This window comes from Zeugodacus cucurbitae, chromosome 2, assembly GCF_028554725.1.
Source record: "Zeugodacus cucurbitae isolate PBARC_wt_2022May chromosome 2, idZeuCucr1.2, whole genome shotgun sequence".
NCBI classification, from domain to species: Eukaryota; Metazoa; Arthropoda; class Insecta; order Diptera; family Tephritidae; genus Zeugodacus; species Zeugodacus cucurbitae.
In genome coordinates this window covers 70,401,536-70,423,426 of record NC_071667.1, presented here as the reverse complement: position 1 = coordinate 70,423,426, position 21,891 = coordinate 70,401,536, and the positions used below count along the sequence as shown (strand labels likewise).

The window sequence follows — 21,891 nt, the reverse complement described above, 5'->3', positions numbered from 1 at the left end:
TGAGTTTATTAAGAAATCTCTTTCGAATATTTAAACGGCTTTTACGAACAACTATTCAATGATGGAGTGTCGTGAAATATGTACAACTTTTTACTTTTCAATTTAATATCTGGAATGCAACACGCGCGTAAATATTTTAGCTACGTCTGGTTCAACAAACCGCCATAAATTTAAAGTGAAACGAACTTTCTAATAAAATATTGGGCAAGTGTTCGCATGAGATTTATACGGCGCCTTTATAGTGGTAGCCAAAATTTTTCTTTGAACAGAGCGGTAAATAAGACCATGGGTCTTATAAATTGAGCAGCATAAATTGACGCCAGCGCCACCTAGCTGTACAACTTATTAGAAACGTCACAAGGTAAGAAGAAACCTAATTTTCTTTAAATAACGACTTGTAATTTTTTTCTCAAATATGAAATCAAATCCGTAAATAAATTGTGTATTCAAAAATATATATTTAATTAAAAATTCAATATTTTAAACAAACTAAATTTATTACCGAGCTCTCAAGTATCGCTCTCAAACTTTCATACCCAATTCACCGGGATTAATGATCTTTATATTTCTGTCATTGACTTTGTACAGTACTTCTTTGCGCATTTGCTCGAGTTCATAGCCGCCATTTTGCTGCACTTGCTCCTCTTCGCCCTCCTCCTTCACGCCATTGGCAGCCAACTCACGCTCGATCAGCAGTTTACCGTCCACATCACGCGATGCGCCGCTCTTCAGTTGCGTCGCGCGTATACGCAGAGTACCCAACTTCGCCACGTTGTTGTCGATCGGCTCATATAAATCGCAATTGCTCAACTTCGTGATCACCGCCAAATTCTTATATTGTTTCGGCAATTCCGCCAACTCATGGCACAGCTGTATGATCTCCTCCTTAGTGGCGCCCAAATTCAACAGGATCGCCAAATTGTCGATCAAAATCGTTGTGCTGACGCGTTGCGCCGCGCTTGCGCTGATGTAGTCGCGTATGGCGTCGAGTAGGAGTGTTGTGACCTGACGCTCATCCTGCAGCCACTTGCTGGTCATGCCTTTGATGGCCATATCCGTCAGCGGATCCACAACGTTTAGGGTTTTATCCAGGAAAATGTTCACATTGTAACCGAGCCGCATGCCGGCATGGAAGTAGTGCTGATAGTTGTGCTGCAGGCATACGAGCACCGTGCCTGCGTTGGAGATACGCAGCCGCTGGCCGAGTATGCAACTCAGCAGGAAGCTGCCGTCGCAATTCGACTCCTCGCTGATGTGAACGAATTTTGGCAGTTTTTGCTCGTTCAAGCCGCAAGCGAAGAGCACTGAGGCAGCCATTATGGTTTAATTAACTGGAGGAGAAGGAAATGAGATATATTTGTGAAAATGAAAATAAATGTTATATAATTAGTAATGTTCAAATAATTTTGCCTAGCATGAAAACATAATTACATCATGTTAATCTGACCACTAAAATAGTATGCACTCCTTGCCTCACTGAAATCCTATCATAATTCCTAACACCTTTGGGAACCATCTGCAACATTCATCAAAGCCAGAAACAGTTTTCTAATTAGTTCTTGGGGCTATGTATCATATGGAGCACAAAGCCTAAAAGGACTGCAGGCGCCCGAAGAGAAATGTGCATAAATTAATTGCAGCCGTAACATAAGCACATGTTTCATAGAAAATGGATGGCATTAATTACAGTGACCTCTAATTAACATCCACACATGGCGCAGTACTTGGCCAGCTGACTTGTAGACATTCGTGTTTATATATACCTAAGTACATATATGGAACATAACCTAACATTAAATATTCGCACTATGTATTAATTTTGTCTGCCCCGAAGACGGTTACCAAGGAGGATGAAGCAACAAAAGTCCACGATCTCGTATTGGCAAGTGTTCGACATAGCTGAGACATCTCAAAAGAGCAGAATAATCATATCTTAGACCACTCTATAGCAGTATTTGATGCTATTTCAGCACAATCCGAAGCCGTTTCAAGACCGTCGACATTTAAGGGACCCACTGGTACATAAAAGAAACCAAAGAACTCGAAACAGATGATTTCATCCGGCGTATTGTTGCCTAGGAATCGCCGACTACCTGGATAGAGGTTCTACTATAACCCATCAGGACTTACTTACTTATCCAAACGGCCAGGCACTTAATAGTAAATTAAATTAGCAGAAATCTCAAAAATTTGAACCAAAATTTTTCAGCAAATAAAGGGTGATTTTTTAAGAGCTTGATAACTTTTTAAAAAAAAAAAAAAAACGCATTTGCAAAATCTCATCGGTTCTTTATTTGAAACGTTAGATTGGTTCATGACATTTACTTTTTGAAGATAATTTCATTTAAATGTTGACCGCGGCTGCGTCTTAGGTGGTCCATTCGGAAAGTCCAATTTTGGGCAACTTTTTCGAGCATTTCGGCCGGAATAGCCCGAATTTCTTCGGAAATGTTGTCTTCCAAAGCTGGAATAGTTGCTGGCTTATTTCTGTAGACTTTAGACTTGACGTAGCCCCACAAAAAATAGTCTAAAGGCGTTAAATCGCATGATCTTGGTGGCCAACTTACGGGTCCATTTCTTGAGATGAATTGTTCTCCGAAGTTTTCCCTCAAAATGGCCATAGAATCGCGAGCTGTGTGGCATGTAGCGCCATCTTGTTGAAACCACATGTCAACCAAGTTCAGTTCTTCCATTTTTGGCAACAAAAAGTTTGTTAGCATCGAACGATAGCGATCGCCATTCACCGTAACGTTGCGTCCAACAGCATCTTTGAAAAAATACGGTCCAATGATTCCACCAGCGTACAAACCACACCAAACAGTGCATTTTTCGGGATGCATGGGCAGTTCTTGAACGGCTTCTGGTTGCTCTTCACCCCAAATGCGGCAATTTTGCTTATTTACGTAGCCATTCAACCAGAAATGAGCCTCATCGCTGAACAAAATTTGTCGATAAACACATTTCGAACCGAACACTGATTTTGGTAATAAAATTCAATGATTTGCAAGCGTTGCTCGTTAGTAAGTCTATTCATGATGAAATGTCAAAGCATACTGAGCATCTTTCTCTTTGACACCATGTCTGAAATCCCACGTGATCTGTCAAATACTAATGCATGAAAATCCTAACCTCAAAAAAATCACCCGTTAGTTGTCTAAATATCTTTTAATATAATATAAAATTCAGAATTTCGTATTTTCACTTAAATTATAATTAAAATAAAAAATTAAAAATAAAAAAATAGATGTGGCCCATGAGGGGATCGAACCCGCGACCTTCGCGTTATTAGCACGACGCTCTAACCAACTGAGCTAATGGGCCAGTTGGTATCTCGCTGTCAAATAGCTTACAATTACTCAGCAACTAAAAAAGAGCGAGAGAGATAAAACTATAAAAGTCGAAAGAAACTCTCGCACAATATTAGACGAGCATTAAGCAATTCAAAAAAATCACAGCAAAAACAAAGCAACTTAAGCGCCGTCAAGCAAGTTCAGTGAAACCGGCGCCTGCTCTTGAACGTGCTAAGTGATCAGTGATCGCACGAACACACAACAAAACATGCACACGAGCACACCTTCGTCCCACAGTTAGATAAACAAACGAGCGCAAGTTTTGCATTTCAAATTGAAAGTTCTTCAAGAACAACAAGAAATTGCAAAAGTTTACTTAGCAGAAGCACAGCACTGAAGGTATACTCGTACAAGGAAATATGTATGTAGCTTGTGCTTGTTCAGCAAGAAGCTTAACGAGAGAATTGGCGCTTTAGATTTTAACGAGTGACGTAGGTGGTCTTTGACCAACTTATTAGCGTTGTCACATTTTGAGGAGATAAAATAATATTATATTAGGCAAATATAGCAAGCTTACTCTTATAAGGCAGCGAGTTTTGTGACGCCGACTAGTTGGAGCAAAAGTAAAAAGGAACTTGGAAGTTACATGAACAGCTGATTATGAAATTGTTGCAGTTATAAATTATTTATATGCCCAAATAGTTTATGTCGAATACGAAATTTTTGATAGTTCAAATCTTGACTCTTATTTCTGCAATAATATATTTCAGTTGAAAGCTCGCGACTTGATTTAAAAAGTAACTCCACCTTAGAATTTCTAAACTTTTGTCTAAAAGCGACTTCAGGACCCTGAAAACAAAAATTAAAAATCCTTAAATAATCGAAAATTATATATTATCTATAAGAAGACTAAATATGGATTCACTTTTTTCAAAGCTACTAAACTACTACCAGAAATATAACTCGATTAAATGTTTAGCAATTGACTTGTATCTACAGAAAATAATTTTATTTGATGTTACTTATTTGTTTAGGGTACAAATAGAAAATATCTCTTTCCCTCTCCGAAGAAATGTGTCTCTCTTCAAATATTCATAATTTTTCCAAAATGCAAAAAGCTTTTTAAGGAAAAAATAATAAAAAATAATAGTTTTTTCAGGCTTAGAAACACCATAATTGTGTCAGGCGTACAGTTCCCCACCTCCTCAGTAGCCATTTTCTTTGAAAGAAATCAACAAAACATTATTTAATTTTTTTCATTCCTTCCGGTATTCCTTCCAGAAATTAGTTGTTATTTCGGCGATTCAGATTGTTATTATTCGAGTTTTCGTTTCTAGCTGAAACTAAATTTTTTTGAAAAATCGGATTGTAAAGGAATTGTTCTGTGTTGGGTTTTGGGTTGGTGATTTTGAGATTTTCGTATGAAGTTATTTTCTACATTAGGACTTTTGAACGTTTTTTAGCTATTTTTGAGTGCAAGCAGTTGAGATTTTTCAAAATATTCTACCGAAAACAGCCGATAGAGTGCGCTCCTGAGCAAATCATGAAAATTTTCAAATTTTGTACATTTTGATAATATTTAAAAAACTAACTGAAATTTTAAGTTCATTTATATTGTTTCGGAACCAAAACTTTTATAAATTTTTGACAAATCATAATAGTTGATATATGTATAATAAAAATGTATTATAGTAATGATAATAAATATCTATCGATTATCAAAAATGTTTATTAATTATAATAAATTATTAATTTTCCCCCAATTTCCCTACAACTACATCTAATAACGCAATTAAGCTCCAAATAAAGCTAGAAACTTGTGTTAGTCACATGTATGGAATCACTGTAAGCTCGCATAAATAATAATTTCGGAAAACTTGCAAAAGTTAAAAGAATAGGAGCACATGAAATTGCGGTCTGTATTGGCAGAACACTTTCAGATGGCATTGAAATAAAAAAACATCTCACATACACACAAACAAATATATATACAGACGTGCTTTGTATATATGTATATACATTTGGAATATACATATAATGCAAATGACAAGCTCCATACACATTCAGCTTTTTGACTTTCACGAAGCTTACCAACCAACCAATTGCCTATCAGTGCTGTAAGTACATGGTGTTAGTCAGCTTTTAAAGCGCCGCCGATTATCCATTCGCACTTTTTTTGAATGAAATGAAATTATGTTACAAGCACATCAATTCAATTCAAAATGACATGTAACTTTTTGCGCAATTCAGCGTTTTAATTAAAATAGCTCAAGTGCATAAATTGATAAAAAAATTTAATTTTATTTTTTTTATTGTTTTTTGTGCATAAACACTTCCATATCGAACACAAATGCTCCAAGTCCTTTGTACGCAAAAAAGCATTCAAGCACTCTTGTGTGCTTGTGTGTGTGCTCTTGTGTGTGTCAGCATAAAGCATGCGAGAAACCACATTACACATTGCCACAACACTGTGCAAGTTTCGCAGCTGAAAAGCTGCATTTTTGTTTAAATAAATGTGTGTGAATTTAAATTACAATGTTAACCACAATTTGCATTGTGTTAAGTGGCCGGCTCTCGTTTATTTAACTTTCGAGTGGTAATTGTGTGCGATTCGACTGCAAGTGACATTTATGAAAGCACTTTGTACAACAACAAGCACACACACAGTGTGTTGGAATAGTATTGCAAACAAAAATTTCATTAAAATATTTTTTATAAAACCATAATCCACAAAAAAACTTGCGAGTTATAGAATTTTCATTAAACATAAAATTTTTCAAAAAGCTGGCAAATATAGATTTATTTAATTCGCATAAAAATTTAATCCGTTTAAACATGTATTCTGTAATTCTGTTCGTTGCACTTTGCTATTGCTTGGCTCTTCACGTCTGTATCGCATGCCTTTGTTACACGATTTATAAAATCTATAAGTGTAATATCATACTTTTTGTTCACCTCCATAAGATATAGAGGGACTCTTCTAAAATTCTGCCTCGGTAGTAAAATTTAAAATTTTGTATTATGTCCTGACCAAAAAGTACGATTTATGGAAGGAAATTTGTATGAAAGTTGCACTCTATTGCCTCTTCAAAAGTTCGAGTTATGGAAGTTCCACTGTTAAATTTCAAAAATTATAGAAGCTGTCGTGAACTGTTCTGTATATTTCTTTTGACAAAAAATCTTATATGAAATTGTAGATTTTATATATATTTTCTTTCGTCTCTCATAAAAAATAAATTCATATTCTTAATAGATTTTTTAAGAAAATGGAGAGATCGGCCATATTTATTGGTCAACAATTTATTCAAAATAACTCACACTTATAGCTTGAGAGAGTTAATTAGTTTCGACAAAGCTCTCTAGATATATACGAGGTGTGTTCAAAAAATAACGAGAATTTTCGTTTTTGAAATAAATATTTCGTCCCCTCAATATAGCAATAGCGTATAATTTTTTTTTTGGTTTTGAGAAAATCGAGTTTAAAGTTTTTGTCAAATCAGAAATGAAGGAAATTTTTGAACATGAAATTATACACCATTTTTTCCAATGACATTTTGACCCACTTTGTGGAAGTAGAATTTGACGAAATTTTGACCAGACATAGAATCAATGATGGATATTGTAAATATGCAATAAAAAAATAATGGCGTATGAGCACACACGCTATTGTTATATTGAGGAGACGATTTATTAATTCTTCTACATTAATATTGATGCCTTTAAAATAGTCCCCATTTGATGTTATGCCAGCGCTTCTTCCAATCGTTGAAACACATCTCAAAATTGATTTTTGGGATAAGAAAATAAGAAATTTCCTTTAGAAATAAGATAAAGTCACGGGGAGTCACGGAGTCTGTTGAATATGGAGGTTGGGTTTCGTTACAGTTACCAAGAGTTCATGAAGAAGCAACGAAGTGTGAGCTTTTAACAAACGAAAGTCGACAAGCTCATAAAAACGCGTCTAACCTTAGCCGCAGCTATAGACAACGTAAGCAATAAATATAGCTGGAGATTTTAAAATATTGACAATTGGACTCTCAAACCCATGAAATCTTAAAATTCCCGTTATTTTTTGGACATACCATGCATTTAAATTATCATGAACACAATCGGTACCTATTTTCGAAAAAAATAACTTTACTAAATCAACAGAGAAAAGAAACTGAGTTACTAACCAATGACTTTGGAAGTCCTCTAATCAAACATCTGTAAAGATACTGAAAAACCTTATTAGAGGAACTTTTAATCAATGATAAAAACAAATGAAGATATGATTTTCAACAATGAAAGAAAAAGGTCACTATTTTTGAAATGTGTTGCTGTCAGTTTTTTTAAGTTTTTCCTAAATAAATTATAATAAAAAAATTATAATAGAAAATAATCAAAATATTTTCAATAGAACAGACGAATAAATGGATGAGTCAATCTTAAAACAGATCGAAATTTTTTTCAACGAAAAATCATAAGAAATAATGTAAGTTGATCACAACGCCATCTGGCATTTTACGTATAATACATTTTATATACAAAATTTTCATATTTTTCATTTCAATGAATACTTTTCAGTTCAACTGTAAATGAAATAAGTGCTTTTAATGACAAGTGAAACTATGTCGTAACAATTATTTATTGAGTAAAACAAACTTTTGAAAATTAATTTACACATAATTACTCAATTACAAATTGCACTACAATACAGTTAAGTATGCTCAGATCAAAGTAATTAAATTGAAAATGCTGCTCATAAATGAAACTGTTAAAATATGCACCACAAGTGATGCGAATTAATGAAAACAATTAAAAGGCGATATGGCTTATAAGCTTTGAACGAGCTAAAAAAAAATATTTATAAAATTTTAAAATTAAAAAAAAAAATAAAAAAAAAAAATGTTTAAATAAAAAATTTCGGTAAAAAATAATCAAAATTAAAAAGTAAAAAGACACTCATAAATTGTGTTTATTAATAAAAAGAACTTTTTCAAACTTTTAGTATCTCTTATTTGCAAGCACATTTATGCTTCTTCAACAACATTCCTGAGCGCAAGACACACCATCCCACAAGAAAACATCGGCACAAAGCTTATTTTGGGAGCTTCATAACTTGATGTGCTTAATTTAAGATATTAATAAAGCCCTTACGACGGAACACAAAAGTTTGTAAGCTCTGAAAAGTTAAATATATGAAACAAATTGCGTATAATTAAGCGTTAAGCCGACGCTTTATACCACTTTCATGAATAATTTCAGTGCTATTTGTTGATTTGTGTATTTACATAAAAGTCATGTATGCTAATATTTATGTAATACGCTTTATCGTTCGTAAGGTGAGTAATAAGCAATGGCAGCAAAGGAAATCATGCAAATCAATCACTTCAGACATTATTAAATCAACACCCGGTAAAATGCAGAAAAAGCTGCACAAGCTTGATTTCCTACAAATTTCTTGCAAACAAATTGCGAATTAATTACAAATACAGTGTTGCCTGGCTAAGTGAACCCGATGGAATTTGTATTTGAATCAACTGTTTGGTGTAGAACATTGAAGAAATTACTGTTAAAAATTTATATAATGCTAAATATATATTTTAGCTATAGAATTAATATAATTTAAAGCAGAAAAAAAAATAAAAGAGTTGCCACCTTTTTGATAATTGAAAGTAAAATAATTGTTAAATTAAAGAAATACTACAATATTGGTATAAAACTGAAAAGGTTTAGAAAAAAAAATTCAATTGAAAATATTTTGAGTGTTGCCACCTGTTTAAAAAATGTTAAATAATTTAATTGAAAATTAAAGTAAGAAGATTTAAGTATACTTGGTATAGAAAATATTTTTGAAAATAGTTGCCACTTATTTAAGTGGTTATATATAGTTAGACGGCCGAAAAAAGTGAATTTTCCAGAATTTTTTCTGAGAAAACTTTTTAATTTTTGATCCAAAAATTTATACACATATTATGGTATCTTTTAACTGTATTTTAAGACTTAGTACTAGTAAAAATATTTATTTGAAAAAGAGCTACAGCTGATCTCCAGGAGCTCCTCTCAAAAAAGACGTTTTGCGGTGACCACTATATCTCGGAACTGGATCATCCGAAATTAAAAAACCAAACAGATTTCGTTAAAATAATATTAAATCTAGTAATTAATGGATGGAATAAGCAAAATAAAATTTTTTGCAAAATGGCGGTTTCTCAAAAAAAAAATCGATTCTTCGCCGAAATTTCGGCCTTAAATTGTTTATAAAATTCCGTTTTCGAGTAATGTTGGTCACCGACTTTGAAAACACCATTTTGAGAAAAACGCGCTGCCGCTCGGACCTTGTACTTCCAAGCACTCTGAAACGCCTTTTCAAATTTGCTTGTAACTTTGAAAATATTCACCGGAACGATATGAACGATATACATTCTGTGTGTATTCTTAAATATATGTACATTAAGAAAATGTAATAAAAAAAATCGATTTTTTGAAAATTCTAACTGTATATAACCGCTTAAGGTGTTAGGGGTAGTCAGAAGAGACACGAAAAAATTAGAATTTTCAGTATTTTTTTGCTATTAAATCATGTTATTATACAAAAATAATAATATGGCATTATTACAAAATGTTTTGACTTGAAGTCACGAAAATTTAAAAAAAAAATTATTATTTCCAAAGTTATAGCTCTTCGTGTTGGACCAATTCCCAAAAACAAGGTCCTTGCGGTGACAATCATAAGTCTTTGGAGATTCATTTAAAATCAATCGGTTAAGAAAAATTAGTTTTATAAATAGATATTGCTGGAATTGATCGAAGCTTTTTTGTTTTTTTTTTCAAAAATTAACAAAATGGCGGCCTCAGGAAATTCTTTTCTAGATTTTCGTGAAAAAATCAGCGGTTTATTGTTCTTAAAAAATCGAAATTAAAAAAAAAAAGCTTCGATCAGTTCCAGGATGATAATGTATTCTAAAGGCTGTATAAATTTCATTAAAATCTATTGAACGGTTTTCGAGTTTAGTTACAGTTGTCATCAGTTCAAACAACATAATTTTGGGAAAAACGAATTTAAAGTTTCACACCAGCCCAGCTCAAATTTTGGATTGCCCGAGCGTTCTTTGTTATTTGTCGAATAACTCGAAAGGAAATTATCGGATCAACTTCATTATTATCATTATCAGAGAATATTTTTAAGATATTACACAAAAATTGATTTTTTGAAAATCCTGACCACTCCTAACACCTTAGTAATTTTTAATAAATTAAATTAATTTCAAAATTAATATTATAAAATCAACATAAAATTAAACATTCCTAGAGTATGGTAAGCATAAAATTATATAAGTTCAATGTATAAACATATAATTTTTAAATAGTCCCACTGCTTAACCCTGGAAAGTCATGCCTCCTCGAGTGTTTATTTTGTACAAAACCCGAATGAATCAGGGCCGTGAAAATTGTATTTATTTAATAAAAGATTTAAGAAAAACTGTTTTATATTGTTTTATTTAGAAGATATATAAACCAGGTAATGTGAATATATTGATTTTAGTAGGTTTTGATAGGTAGGATAATATATTAAGGACTTTGAGTAATGCCGTCGTCGAATCGACGAGGGATGACCTCTACTTTTTAAAAATAGCGATGACCTTCTAGGGTTAAAGAATTCCATATTTACGACACACCCCGAAAAATTTCACAGCTGTGACGTATGTACTTCTACGCACACAGTTTCAAAGTTATTTTTTTAGTTACCATGTGCGTCCAACTATTTCGGTAAGCTCTTTTTTTACAAAAATTTTAGTGAGATAATTGCCAAATGTTTACAGTGAAGATCAGCAGCATTTTACCATTATAGAAATACATAAAAATTATTTAACGGTATTTCATTCAGTTTGAAAAATATAAATACAGCTTTTTAAAGCTTCAACCACCGACGCAGTTTTCGAAAAACCATTTTCTCTAACTAAATTTGTTTACCAAAAATATTTCCTGTTTAACTGACCGCGTCTCCACTGTGCCACTTAATTTCAAATCAGCTGTCATGGTTAAGGACAAACAATTGCGGCAAAATTTGTACAATTTGTGCGTCAAAACTATGCATGGATCTGTGCCACATGCGTATGACGCGTGTTCTTTAAAATAGAAATAAACACAAAATTGTTAACAGCCAACATACAAGCGACGAGACAATGAACAATACATACATGTGAGAGAGCCATACAAGCTTCTACATTTTTATATATGTATGTTTGTATGTATTTTTTATAAGCACAAAACGATAAGACACGCTGCGAGATAGCACTTTTTGAGTGATCACCAAACAGAAATTATTTTTTTTTCCACATTAAGCTTGCACATTAAATGCGCTAAAAGCATTAATAAATTAGCAATTGCCTGATACAAAAAAAAATTAACTAATAATTGATAATAAAAAATATTTTTATAAACTTTTATAATGAAATTTTTATAAAAAAAACTTTAAATTTACGCTCGCGTACAAGTATCGGTTGTGTAGCAGTGAAAACAGAAAGCTTCTTCGGCTTTAATCGAAATGAGCGCGCACAATACCCCGCCAACGATCATGAGAATACGACAACGCAACGTCAACTGACCATATATAACAACAATTCATGTCGTACTCGTGTTGTGATGGTGGGGTGATACGCATGGCTCGGAAGCAAAAAGCTTCAAAGCGCTCGCTTGCTGCTGCCTGGCTGGATAGCTAGCTAGTTGGGCATGTTAGCTACAAACAAGCTGCGCACAACGCTCTATGTCGATGGAGGGGAGGCGCGGGCGTGTGTTATAAATATGTTTTTTCTTGATTTTGGAAAGAATATTGCTGCGCGTTTGTGTTGCTGACAGGCCGGCCAACAGCCGCAAGAGCTATTAGTAGGAGACGATTACTCGAACGCATCGATCGCGCTGCTGCTGAAACGCTTTGGAGCGCTACAGTAAAAATTCAAATAGTGCCAAATTGGAAAACACATTGAAGTTTTGGTAATACAAGCTAGTGGAAAGAAAAAATAAAATCAAAGCAATTTAGTAAAACTATAAAGCAGTGAAGAGTGACAAATGTATTTGTGTTCGTGTGTGTGTTGTTTAAATCGCGTGATTTGCCATTTCAAGTGTGAATTAATAAACAGAATTCATAATAAGAAAAAAAAATACAAATCTTTAAAATTATTGAACGAGCTATAAACACATGCTGGAGCACCGGAATAGGCACGCTCAAGTGAAATTATAAAACAACAGCTCATATACGTACATATATGTATAAAATCACGCTGCTGTGGCTATTATAGTGCACATTTGAATATTATTTTTTTTTGTATGAAATAATATTTTTCACTATTTACATTAGCTTGTTAGACATGCAAGCGCTGAATGATGCTTTTAATTTGTTATTATCTGTTTGTTATTATCTGTCATTATCAATTAGGACTGCACACAAAAAGACACTTATATGTACAACTAATACTATAAATATTTATATATTTTATGTATGTAAGTATAAAGTACAATGAGGCCAACGCGTGTTGTTGTTGGCAATGAGCTGAAGAGCATAGCAAACAGCTGGAATTTCATATGAAATTGGAACAAACTATGCCGAAGCTATGGAAAATGCTTCTAAAAACAGAGAAAAAAAATGGAAAATTAGTTCTTTTTACAAATTTTAAATAATTTCTATATAAAATTCGTTAAAACTTTTTATATAAATGTGTATATAGCACAGTTGTTTATACAAAAATATTTTCTTATTTTGTCAAGTCACTTTTTATTGGTAATATAGACCGGACAAAATTTTATTTTTATCATTTTCATTTCTTCCGTGATAAATATACATACATACGTACGGACTTTTGTGATATCAAGAACTAGAAAACAAAATTGTTATTATTATGGCGATCGAATTTTCTGAGCTATATCTACATTTAAAATTACCGCCATAAAACGACACTAAAGAGTGTTTCTCTCAGATATGAAGAGGTTGAAGTTTATTTTGTTGTTGTTATTATAGCTCATTATCTACCTTCAGCTAGAAGAAATTTAAATTATCAGAGTAGAAATTGAAACTATATCGGCTATCAACAGCGATTTTTATGGAATTTTGGTTCCTATATCGAGTATATACATACATACATACATATATACAAACATACATATTCAATAAGTCAATAACTTTCAAGTTTAACACGTTTTTTAAATGTCATTTGTTAGAGTGGATGCATTTGTTAGTTGCACTTAACAGATACACATCATAAAATATATTTTTAAAATTTGTATTTTTATCTGTTTTTTATATGCATGTATGTTTGTCCAACTATTTAATATGCCACTGCGTTTCTCTAATTTAAATAAAGTCAGAAATGAAAAACAACACTCGCACAGCAACAACGCTGGAGTCGTTGCATATAAATAATTCGACTCGTAAATAGAAAAGTTAAATAAATAGCCGCGTGTGATATTTAGGCATAATAAAGCTAAAATCATCACACAAAACATGCAAAATCACAAGCAAATAAAAGTTTATATAGACTGTATTATATGTATGTACATATGTAATATATTATTTTTTTATAATATAATATTTTATCAAGATAAGAAGGTTATCAGACAAATAATAACAAATAACTTGGTAACAAACTGATAAAGAAGAGACATTTTGCATTCTTCAAAGAGACTATCCAAAGATTACACGACTACATACATCCACATATATATGACACAAAGGACTACACGATATTTATCTGTTATTTGGATGTGCTCTCCAACAAATTCTCTACACTTTAGACCGTTTAGAACGAATATGAAACCAAGTCGATTCCGTATATAAATACTCGACTGTGAAGCGCAGTTATAAATGGACTGTAGTTATGAAAACAAAATCAAAAGTTAAAATATACAGTTATATGAACACTTTTTCTACAGAATATGATTATAATTGCATTGCATAAAGCATAATTCTATTATTTTTGCTTTACCAAAAAGTTACCGATTCATGCAAGCTTATAAGTAAGTCGTGATAAGAGACATTAGTAATGACCGGAAATTCGAATGAGATGATTATTGCAAAATATGAAAATTATGATTAATCACAAGCAAGGCATTAACGCACACAACACTCACATGCAAGTATTAAATAACAAAATAAAATAAAAATATTAAAATTATAAAACACACTTGACGTTGTTTAGAAAACTTAAATTGTACAAAAATAATTAGCAAGCTTTCACACTGTAAGTGCAAGATCAATATGTATAGTGACACGATCGTGTTTAACATTAATTTAAATATTTATTATTTTTGCATCAAAATAAAGTGCTTCAGCAAATAAACACGTTTAATATATTTTGCACATAGATATATACATATAAAACACGAACTTAGCACCATTAATTTTGTTAATAAACACACACAAGTATATCTACACCCGGTTCTTCACCACTTTATTTGCACTATTTCGTACCGTTTAAACATTTTCGATTAACGACACTTTAGATATTAACATGCGATAAGTGCAATCCGTCAAAAAACATTTGTTGAATTACCATAGTTGTTATCACAAACAAGTGGTACAATTATGTAATTGATATGTTTCACTCACTCATAAACAATTTAATGCTGTACATTGACCTACACACTGACATTCAGCGGCGTCTTATCAACATAAAAACAAAAATAAATATATTAACAATAATTTTGTGTCACATTCACAAAGATTATAAACCCATAATAAACAAGAGTCACACGCCGCACAGGCAATGTAGCGATATAGAAAAAAACAATATACACATATGAAAAGTGGGCGTGTCTTATGATTCCTTCCTAGACTCTGGAAACTTTTGAAATTTGGCTCAATTCAATAAAATTAGCAATTCAGAAAAGAAAAATAATATATGTACATATCTTTGAGATTTGGAATAACATATCCGCAGAAACAAATAAGCCAACATACACACATATATAAATACGGTACACGTGTAGAAAATTAATTATAGAAATGGGATGACTTTGAAATTTGTTCTCAAATTTTTAAAACTTGTGACAAATGTAGCCAAAACATGTGCGAATACAATGGGAATAACAATAATAAAAACACATATACACAGATTCTAACGAAAGATAATTTAAAAGTTTATGGCAATAATTATAACCAAAATTTTACATACATACATACATATGTATATAGTTTGCGTGGAATTGATAAAATTTGCAGTTGGTTTTAGTTTTGTGTTTATTTTTAAAATTCTGCAAAAACATTTAAGTGTCGGACTATTAAAAAGATTTTTTTCCAAAAAGAGTATAAAAATATAAAAAGCTCGATACTGGCTTCTTATTAAGAAGTTCTTAACCTTATTTGACCTTCAATAAATTTATTATTTGACTTGAGCTATAGCAATAGATAGTTTTAAGTTCTGCAAATTGCAATTTAAGCTGATTAATACATGGTATTCTGTAAATGCATTAGTCCGATTTCCGTAAACTGCTAAATTTTAAATTTAAAGCAAAGCATTCCCCTAAAACCTTGAATAATAAAGTCTGACATTCCTGAATTATTTTTGCAATGAAAAACGTCGCACTTTAAGACATATGAAAGCTAATCACCCAGCAATATGTAAACCAAACAACAGCAGTAGTTAAATAAGCCAAACAGCAATGTTTAAAGCGCCCAAGTCTTATTATATATATATATATATATATATATGAATATAGCACGTATATATATATGAATATAGCACGTTGCTGAAACTGAGAGTTAAATAGGAAGACTTTTTTTTGACACAATTAAATTAATAATTTAAACAAATATTATGAAACTTACTTGAACTTAGTGGTGGCCAATCAGATATCCGGCACTTCGAGGCTGGTCTATCTTTTTCAATGAAAAAGTTGCAACAGAACTTCCAAGTCAAAGCACAAATAGTTACTACAACATATGCTTAACTTTTACTTAAAATTTGCATAAAACAAAGATATATTTTAAAATAATAATAATTTTATTGAAAAAATTAAAAGCTCAGTTAGAAATGGCAAATTCGCAAATAACAATTAACAGTGTTGCCAAAAGTTTAAGAATTAACCGATTTATTTACATTGATGTACACTACAGCCCAACATTGAAATAATTTTAATTTCTCTCAAATGTTAAAACTATTTATTTATTTATTTTTAAAATTCTCAATTTGTTCTTTATTTGAAGGCAAAAAACAATTTATACATTTAAATTAACACAAATTAAGCTCACTCCAACAATAATTTAGCAAGCAATAACGGTGAATTGGCAACACGGCAATAGTTTACAAAGTTCCACAAAAGGAAATGTCAAAAGCGGCTGATTTACAGAATGGCACAAAGGCACTGAAATATTTTGAAGCCCACTACAAATTTTCTTTATATATAAATTGTGTTTTAATCTCTTAAAATATAAAATTCATTACTTAAAATATACGTTAACTAAAAACACATGTCAACTGCGTGCAAAAGTTTATTATTAAAGAAAATGTATTGGAAATCGCTTTTAAAATACTTTCGAGTATTTGTACTCGCACCGGATAAATCGGTACTTGTAATGGTCTGCAAATTTACAGCACCAGCATCAACAATTGTAGTGAGAAAAGAAATACACAGTCATCATTTTCGTGAGATTAGATTAGGCATTCCAGTTAATTGTGATATTCACTGGAGGAATTCAGTGCAAGTATGACACTTTTATAAGACAAAAATCTGCCGAGCATGGGCGCAACTACAAAATACTCAACTAAAGTACAACATTCCTATGGTTTATAAGAGGTATGAAAAGGAAATGAACTAAAACGGAAGTGTAGGATGTAGTACAGTGGGTGGGTGCCCGACTCAAGGTCACCGCTACAGGTGCTACTGAGTTTCACATTGACAAACAATTGAAGAAAATTACAATAAAACCACACTAGTATTTTATTATTATTCTTTTCATATATTTTCAGCTTCTAAAAGCATACGACCCACCCGAAATCTGTCCAGCAGCCCCATATTTACATAAAACTGCAACTATTTTAAATCAACATGTCCAGTACACAGACACAACGTCAAGGTCGTTGGTATTTTGGTGGTATAGCCAGCGCTGGTGCCGCTTGCTGTACACATCCGCTGGACTTGATTAAGGTGACGCTGCAAACACAGCAGGGCAAATTGTCTGTGTTACAGCTAACCGTGAAAGTTGTGCGGGAGCAAGGTGAGCTAAATGACATAATTATAATAAAAATATTCAAAACTATATTTATATATGTGGATGTTATTAATTGCAGGCGTTTTGGCACTCTACAATGGCTTGTCTGCTTCCGTCCTACGTCAAATGACGTACTCAATGACGCGTTTCGGTATCTATGAATCAGGAAAGCAACAAATCAATACCGATACATTCCTTGGCAAAATCACCTTAGCAGGTTTGGCTGGCACTGCTGGTGGTATTGTCGGCACACCGGCCGATATGGTGAATGTACGCATGCAAAACGACGTCAAATTGCCAGCAGATCAGCGTAGAAAGTGAGTTCATAATTTAACATTCCATTTGGAACATTTTAGTGACAGAGTGAAAACAAAAATGTATATTTTGTGGTGTTACTCGGTTCGCAGTGTAAATTATTATTTTTGTGGAGTTATTTTTGTTATTTTTTTTTTAATCAATTGAAAACTAAAAAGAAAAAAAATTTTAAACGATTTTAAAAATTATTTTTAACAAACCGGAAAATGTTGCTGAGATGTAAAAAAGTGTTTCGGTACCATAAACAACAAAACTTAATTCATTTTAAAAAGAGTGTGAATTGCTAGTTTTCTCGGTTATCGTGTCTGGCATTAAGAAATTTAATTTTTTTACAACTCTAGAAGTGTCGTTAATAGTTTAACATACAAATAAACTGATTCCGAAAATATAATTGATTCTTCTACTTCTTGCTTACAGTTACAAAAATGCGATCGATGGTTTAATCAAAGTATATCGCCATGAAGGTTTCACGCGTCTATTTTCGGGTGCTACCACTGCTACCGGCAGAGGAGTTCTTATGACAATTGGTCAAATAGCATTTTATGATCAAGTAAGTCTTCAATGAACATTATTATAAACTAAAACTTGTATTTATGTCACGAAAATCTACTTCCACGCACAGATCAAAGCAATGCTGCTAACCACACCCTACTTCAAGGATGATTTAGCAACACATTTCAGCGCCTCACTGGCGGCTGGCGCTATTGCCACCACACTCACACAACCACTGGATGTGCTTAAGACACGTTCCATGAACGCCAAACCCGGTGAATTCAAGGGCTTATGGGATATTGTCAAGTTTACCGCGCGTTTGGGTCCGCTCGGCTTCTTCAAGGGCTACATACCGGCATTTGTGCGTCTTGGTCCACATACAATTATCACGTTTGTTTTCTTGGAACAATTACGTTTAAACTTTGGCATTTTGCCAAAAGTAGAGGCTTCTGTGGTGGCTGCACAATAAACTCGTAGGAAAACACATGCACACATCACATTGCTGCCGAAGCACAAAGCAGCAAACTACTCGACAAATGTTACAAACACAAATTCAACTATAAATGCATTACAGCAACAAAATTGATGTTTAGTGTACGATATAGATATACATAACTGTGTATTTCTAGTTTACGTTAATATTTTACCTTGGACAAAATGCAATAAGTATCAGCCAGTTCATGGTCAATGTGCACTCATATTCATTTTTTGATATATATATATATGTATGTTTGTATGTATAAGTATAAAATTGTAATTTTGCATTTAGCATGCATTGTGCTTAATTGCATACTTAAGCGAAAATTTTTAGAAACATTTACAGCCGCACAGCAATGACAGTGACAGTTTGTATGAATATATTGAGAGTCATACAGCTAATATTCATATTTATTAACACAAAAGTGGTTTCTTTCTTTAATTTGCCGATGCTTTCAAAATATTTGTCTACTAATTATGTATGTCATTTAATATTTTGTACAATTTTAACAAAAAGTAAATGTTTGCTTCTCAACTAGTTGCGTTTACAACGCTTATACACACACACATTGATACATACATGAATGCAGCTATTGGCGTTGTTGGCGGCAGCTTCATATATAGTATGCATATAAGTGTTGTTGTTGTTATTATATTTGGAATGCAATATACCGTTTTTACAGCTATTTTACCTACTAGAAACGCATTAAATGCAAAACGGCTAACAGTAACTGACATTCCTAATTCATATAAATACTATTGTATTTGCAAATAGTATATGTATATGTTAAATGTAGGTGTATTACTTTTAAGTGCAAATGTTTGTAAACAAAAAAAGAAAACAAGATTATTTAGCCAATTAGTTACTCTAAAAATGTATGCTTGACCGCACACAAGGCTTTGCCTTTGCGCACAATTTGTTAATTCCCGTAAAAAACCTATAATATAATTATAAGTAAGCACTTTTTCTATCTCTAGACGCTGTCCTTTATTTATGTTCTATTGTTATTGTTCTCTTTTTTAATGACATTTGTTTTATTTTAATTAAATTAAAAATAATATTAAACGTAAATTGTTATAGTTGTATCACTATTTTAACTTTAAATGTGAAAAAATTAAATTTCTTTATTGCAATTTGGAACATTAAGCTTGTTAAAAATAAAATCTGTGTAAAATCTAATTAAATTGAGTTTTAATTAAAATCTTGGAAGTGTAAATTAACTGTGTTGATTAATATTGGGACTCCCACTGGAATTGATTGGCGCACACCTGTGGCGTGGAACGACTAAGTAATCTATATTGATTTTCATCACAGCGCTGATGTGGTAGTGGAGTGGGTATGTCTCTAGCATGCAGTGTAAATTAGCATTTTTTAACTTAATTTTCATATAAGGATATGCTGACTAACACAAAAACAACATTGCGAAAGGTAAATGCATCGGAGAGGTTAGTAGACATATTTCCTGAGATATTTACATATATGTATATTTTCCATTTTTTTTAAATCAGCTCATTGTGTCAATGGTCCTCCCAAAGGTGCGTCGAAAGACAACCAAGAATCCTAACCTAGTCTAGCTTATATCAAAACTACAAGTTCGTTCCTAACACAAACGGGCGTAAGCAACGAGAACGAACTCTTTATCCGGTTAATATTTGATATTGCAACAACAACAACTAACTATATACAGTTTTGTAGTTAAAAATGCATTAAAAGCACTTAACAATTTTTAAGAAATGCTACTTTGGACACCAACTAATTTTGAAACAAAGTGCTTTCAATCCGGGTTTAATAGTCTCACGACGAAGGTGTATATAAAAGGTTTTTCAAGAAGAGCGTTACAAAAGTTTGGTTTGGTTAGGGATATTAATGAAATAATTTTTTTCTGTGAAAGTACATTCGATGCAATTATGTATGGAACTCGATTTCTTTTTTTCTTGTCTTTTAGGGCCACCACGGGCACGCTTACAGAATTCAGGACGCTGAACCCAATTTTCGAAAGTTTTCAAGCATAAATCGGCCGATACTGCTGCAAACGTTCGATTTTTGGCATAGACCATACACTTAACGAAGCCCCACAGCAAATAATCTAACGGGGTCAAATCGCATGACCGAGGCGGCCAATTGACTGAGCCAATTCGTGAGATAACACTTTCACCAAACTTGGTTTTCAATAAATCGATTGTGACATTCGCTGTGTTGCTTGTGACGCCATCCTGTTGGAACCACATATTTTCCAAGTCCATATCATCGAATTCGATCCCAAAATATTCGGTTATTTTGAGCGGTAGCGATTCCCAATCACAGTAAAGTGCCGCTCTTGATCATCACGGAAGAAGTACGGCCCAATGACGCCGCCGCCCCATAAACCGCGCCAAACCGTACATTTTTCGTGATGCACTGGTGACTCATGGAGTACGTGTGGATTGCTGCCTGACCAATACCGCATATTTTGTTTATTGACGAAGTCATTCAGCCAGAAAGGAGCCCACCATAAATTGGACGTAGCGCGCTTAAAATTGAGGCCACTGACTCCGAATTTCGATAGTAAATTTTAATAATTTCAACTCGTTGTTGGATCGTATATCTTTCCATGATGAAATGGCAAACCTTACTGAATAAAAATGTCAAAAGAGCATGTGTCCCCATCGGTCTACTATTGTAGTGTCCCTTTATTATTGAGGAAAAAGAGGAACAACATAGTCGGATCAATTATAATTTATCAAAACTGAAAATGGATAACTCTTCGGTAGTTTGCTGGTCAACGTCCCGGTCCGAGCTACCGTCAATAACAGAAATATGAGCTTGCATATTTTTAGGCGACTCGACCACTTGCTCATCCTATTTGGAACACACTTTTGGATGTCATCACAAAAACTAAAGTTTAAAATCGTCTTGGAAGGATTAATGATAATAAAATTGCATCTACAAACGGCTGCAGTCCCTTAAAATCTCTCGTATAACATCCCTTCAAAATTTTCTACAACTTTTATTTTTAATTTTTATTTATTTAATATTTTTTTTTTGTTTTGTTTTTGTGAATATCAGTGCATACGCTAAATACTAGTTAAATACAAACTGATTAATTTTTAAATTGTTGTTCTTTCGCTTAAGTGTAAGTATGTATGTATAAT

General features: G+C 32.7%; 2 protein-coding genes and 1 non-coding gene across 10 annotated transcripts; 1 reads left to right on the top strand and 2 right to left on the bottom strand.

Moving 5' to 3' along the window:
* Positions 1-434: 434 nt before the first annotated feature.
* On the bottom strand, positions 435-16,362 carry LOC105211947 (uncharacterized). Of its 2 annotated transcripts, none has more exons than XM_011183659.3 (2): positions 16,093-16,362; positions 435-1,331 (listed from the first exon to the last, which is right to left on the bottom strand). In XM_011183659.3, exon 2 carries the CDS (start codon positions 1,315-1,317, stop codon positions 523-525), a length of 795 nt encoding a protein of 264 aa, XP_011181961.2. In that variant the 5' UTR covers positions 1,318-1,331; positions 16,093-16,362; the 3' UTR covers positions 435-522. The 2 variants fall into 2 exon arrangements, with proteins under 2 accessions (XP_011181961.2, XP_011181962.2); XM_011183660.3 differs by lacking the exon at positions 16,093-16,362 and adding an exon at positions 11,768-11,923.
* Trnai-aau (transfer RNA isoleucine (anticodon AAU)) lies at positions 3,248-3,321 on the bottom strand. The gene has a single exon. It is a non-coding gene; the product is annotated as a tRNA-Ile (tRNA).
* Positions 11,990-21,397, top strand: LOC105211948 (mitochondrial dicarboxylate carrier). Of its 7 annotated transcripts, none has more exons than XM_054225620.1 (8): positions 11,990-12,266; positions 17,234-17,481; positions 17,555-17,792; positions 18,208-18,340; positions 18,413-20,096; positions 20,153-20,205; positions 20,269-20,295; positions 20,706-21,397. In XM_054225620.1, the coding sequence occupies exons 2-5, from the start codon at positions 17,313-17,315 to the stop codon at positions 18,749-18,751; spliced, it is 879 nt and encodes a 292-aa protein (XP_054081595.1). In that variant the 5' UTR covers positions 11,990-12,266; positions 17,234-17,312; the 3' UTR covers positions 18,752-20,096; positions 20,153-20,205; positions 20,269-20,295; positions 20,706-21,397. The 7 variants fall into 7 exon arrangements, with proteins under 7 accessions (XP_054081595.1, XP_054081593.1, XP_054081592.1 ...); XM_054225618.1 differs by having other exon boundaries at positions 20,269-20,578; XM_054225617.1 differs by having other exon boundaries at positions 18,413-20,205.
* The last annotated feature ends 494 nt before the right edge of the window (positions 21,398-21,891 follow it).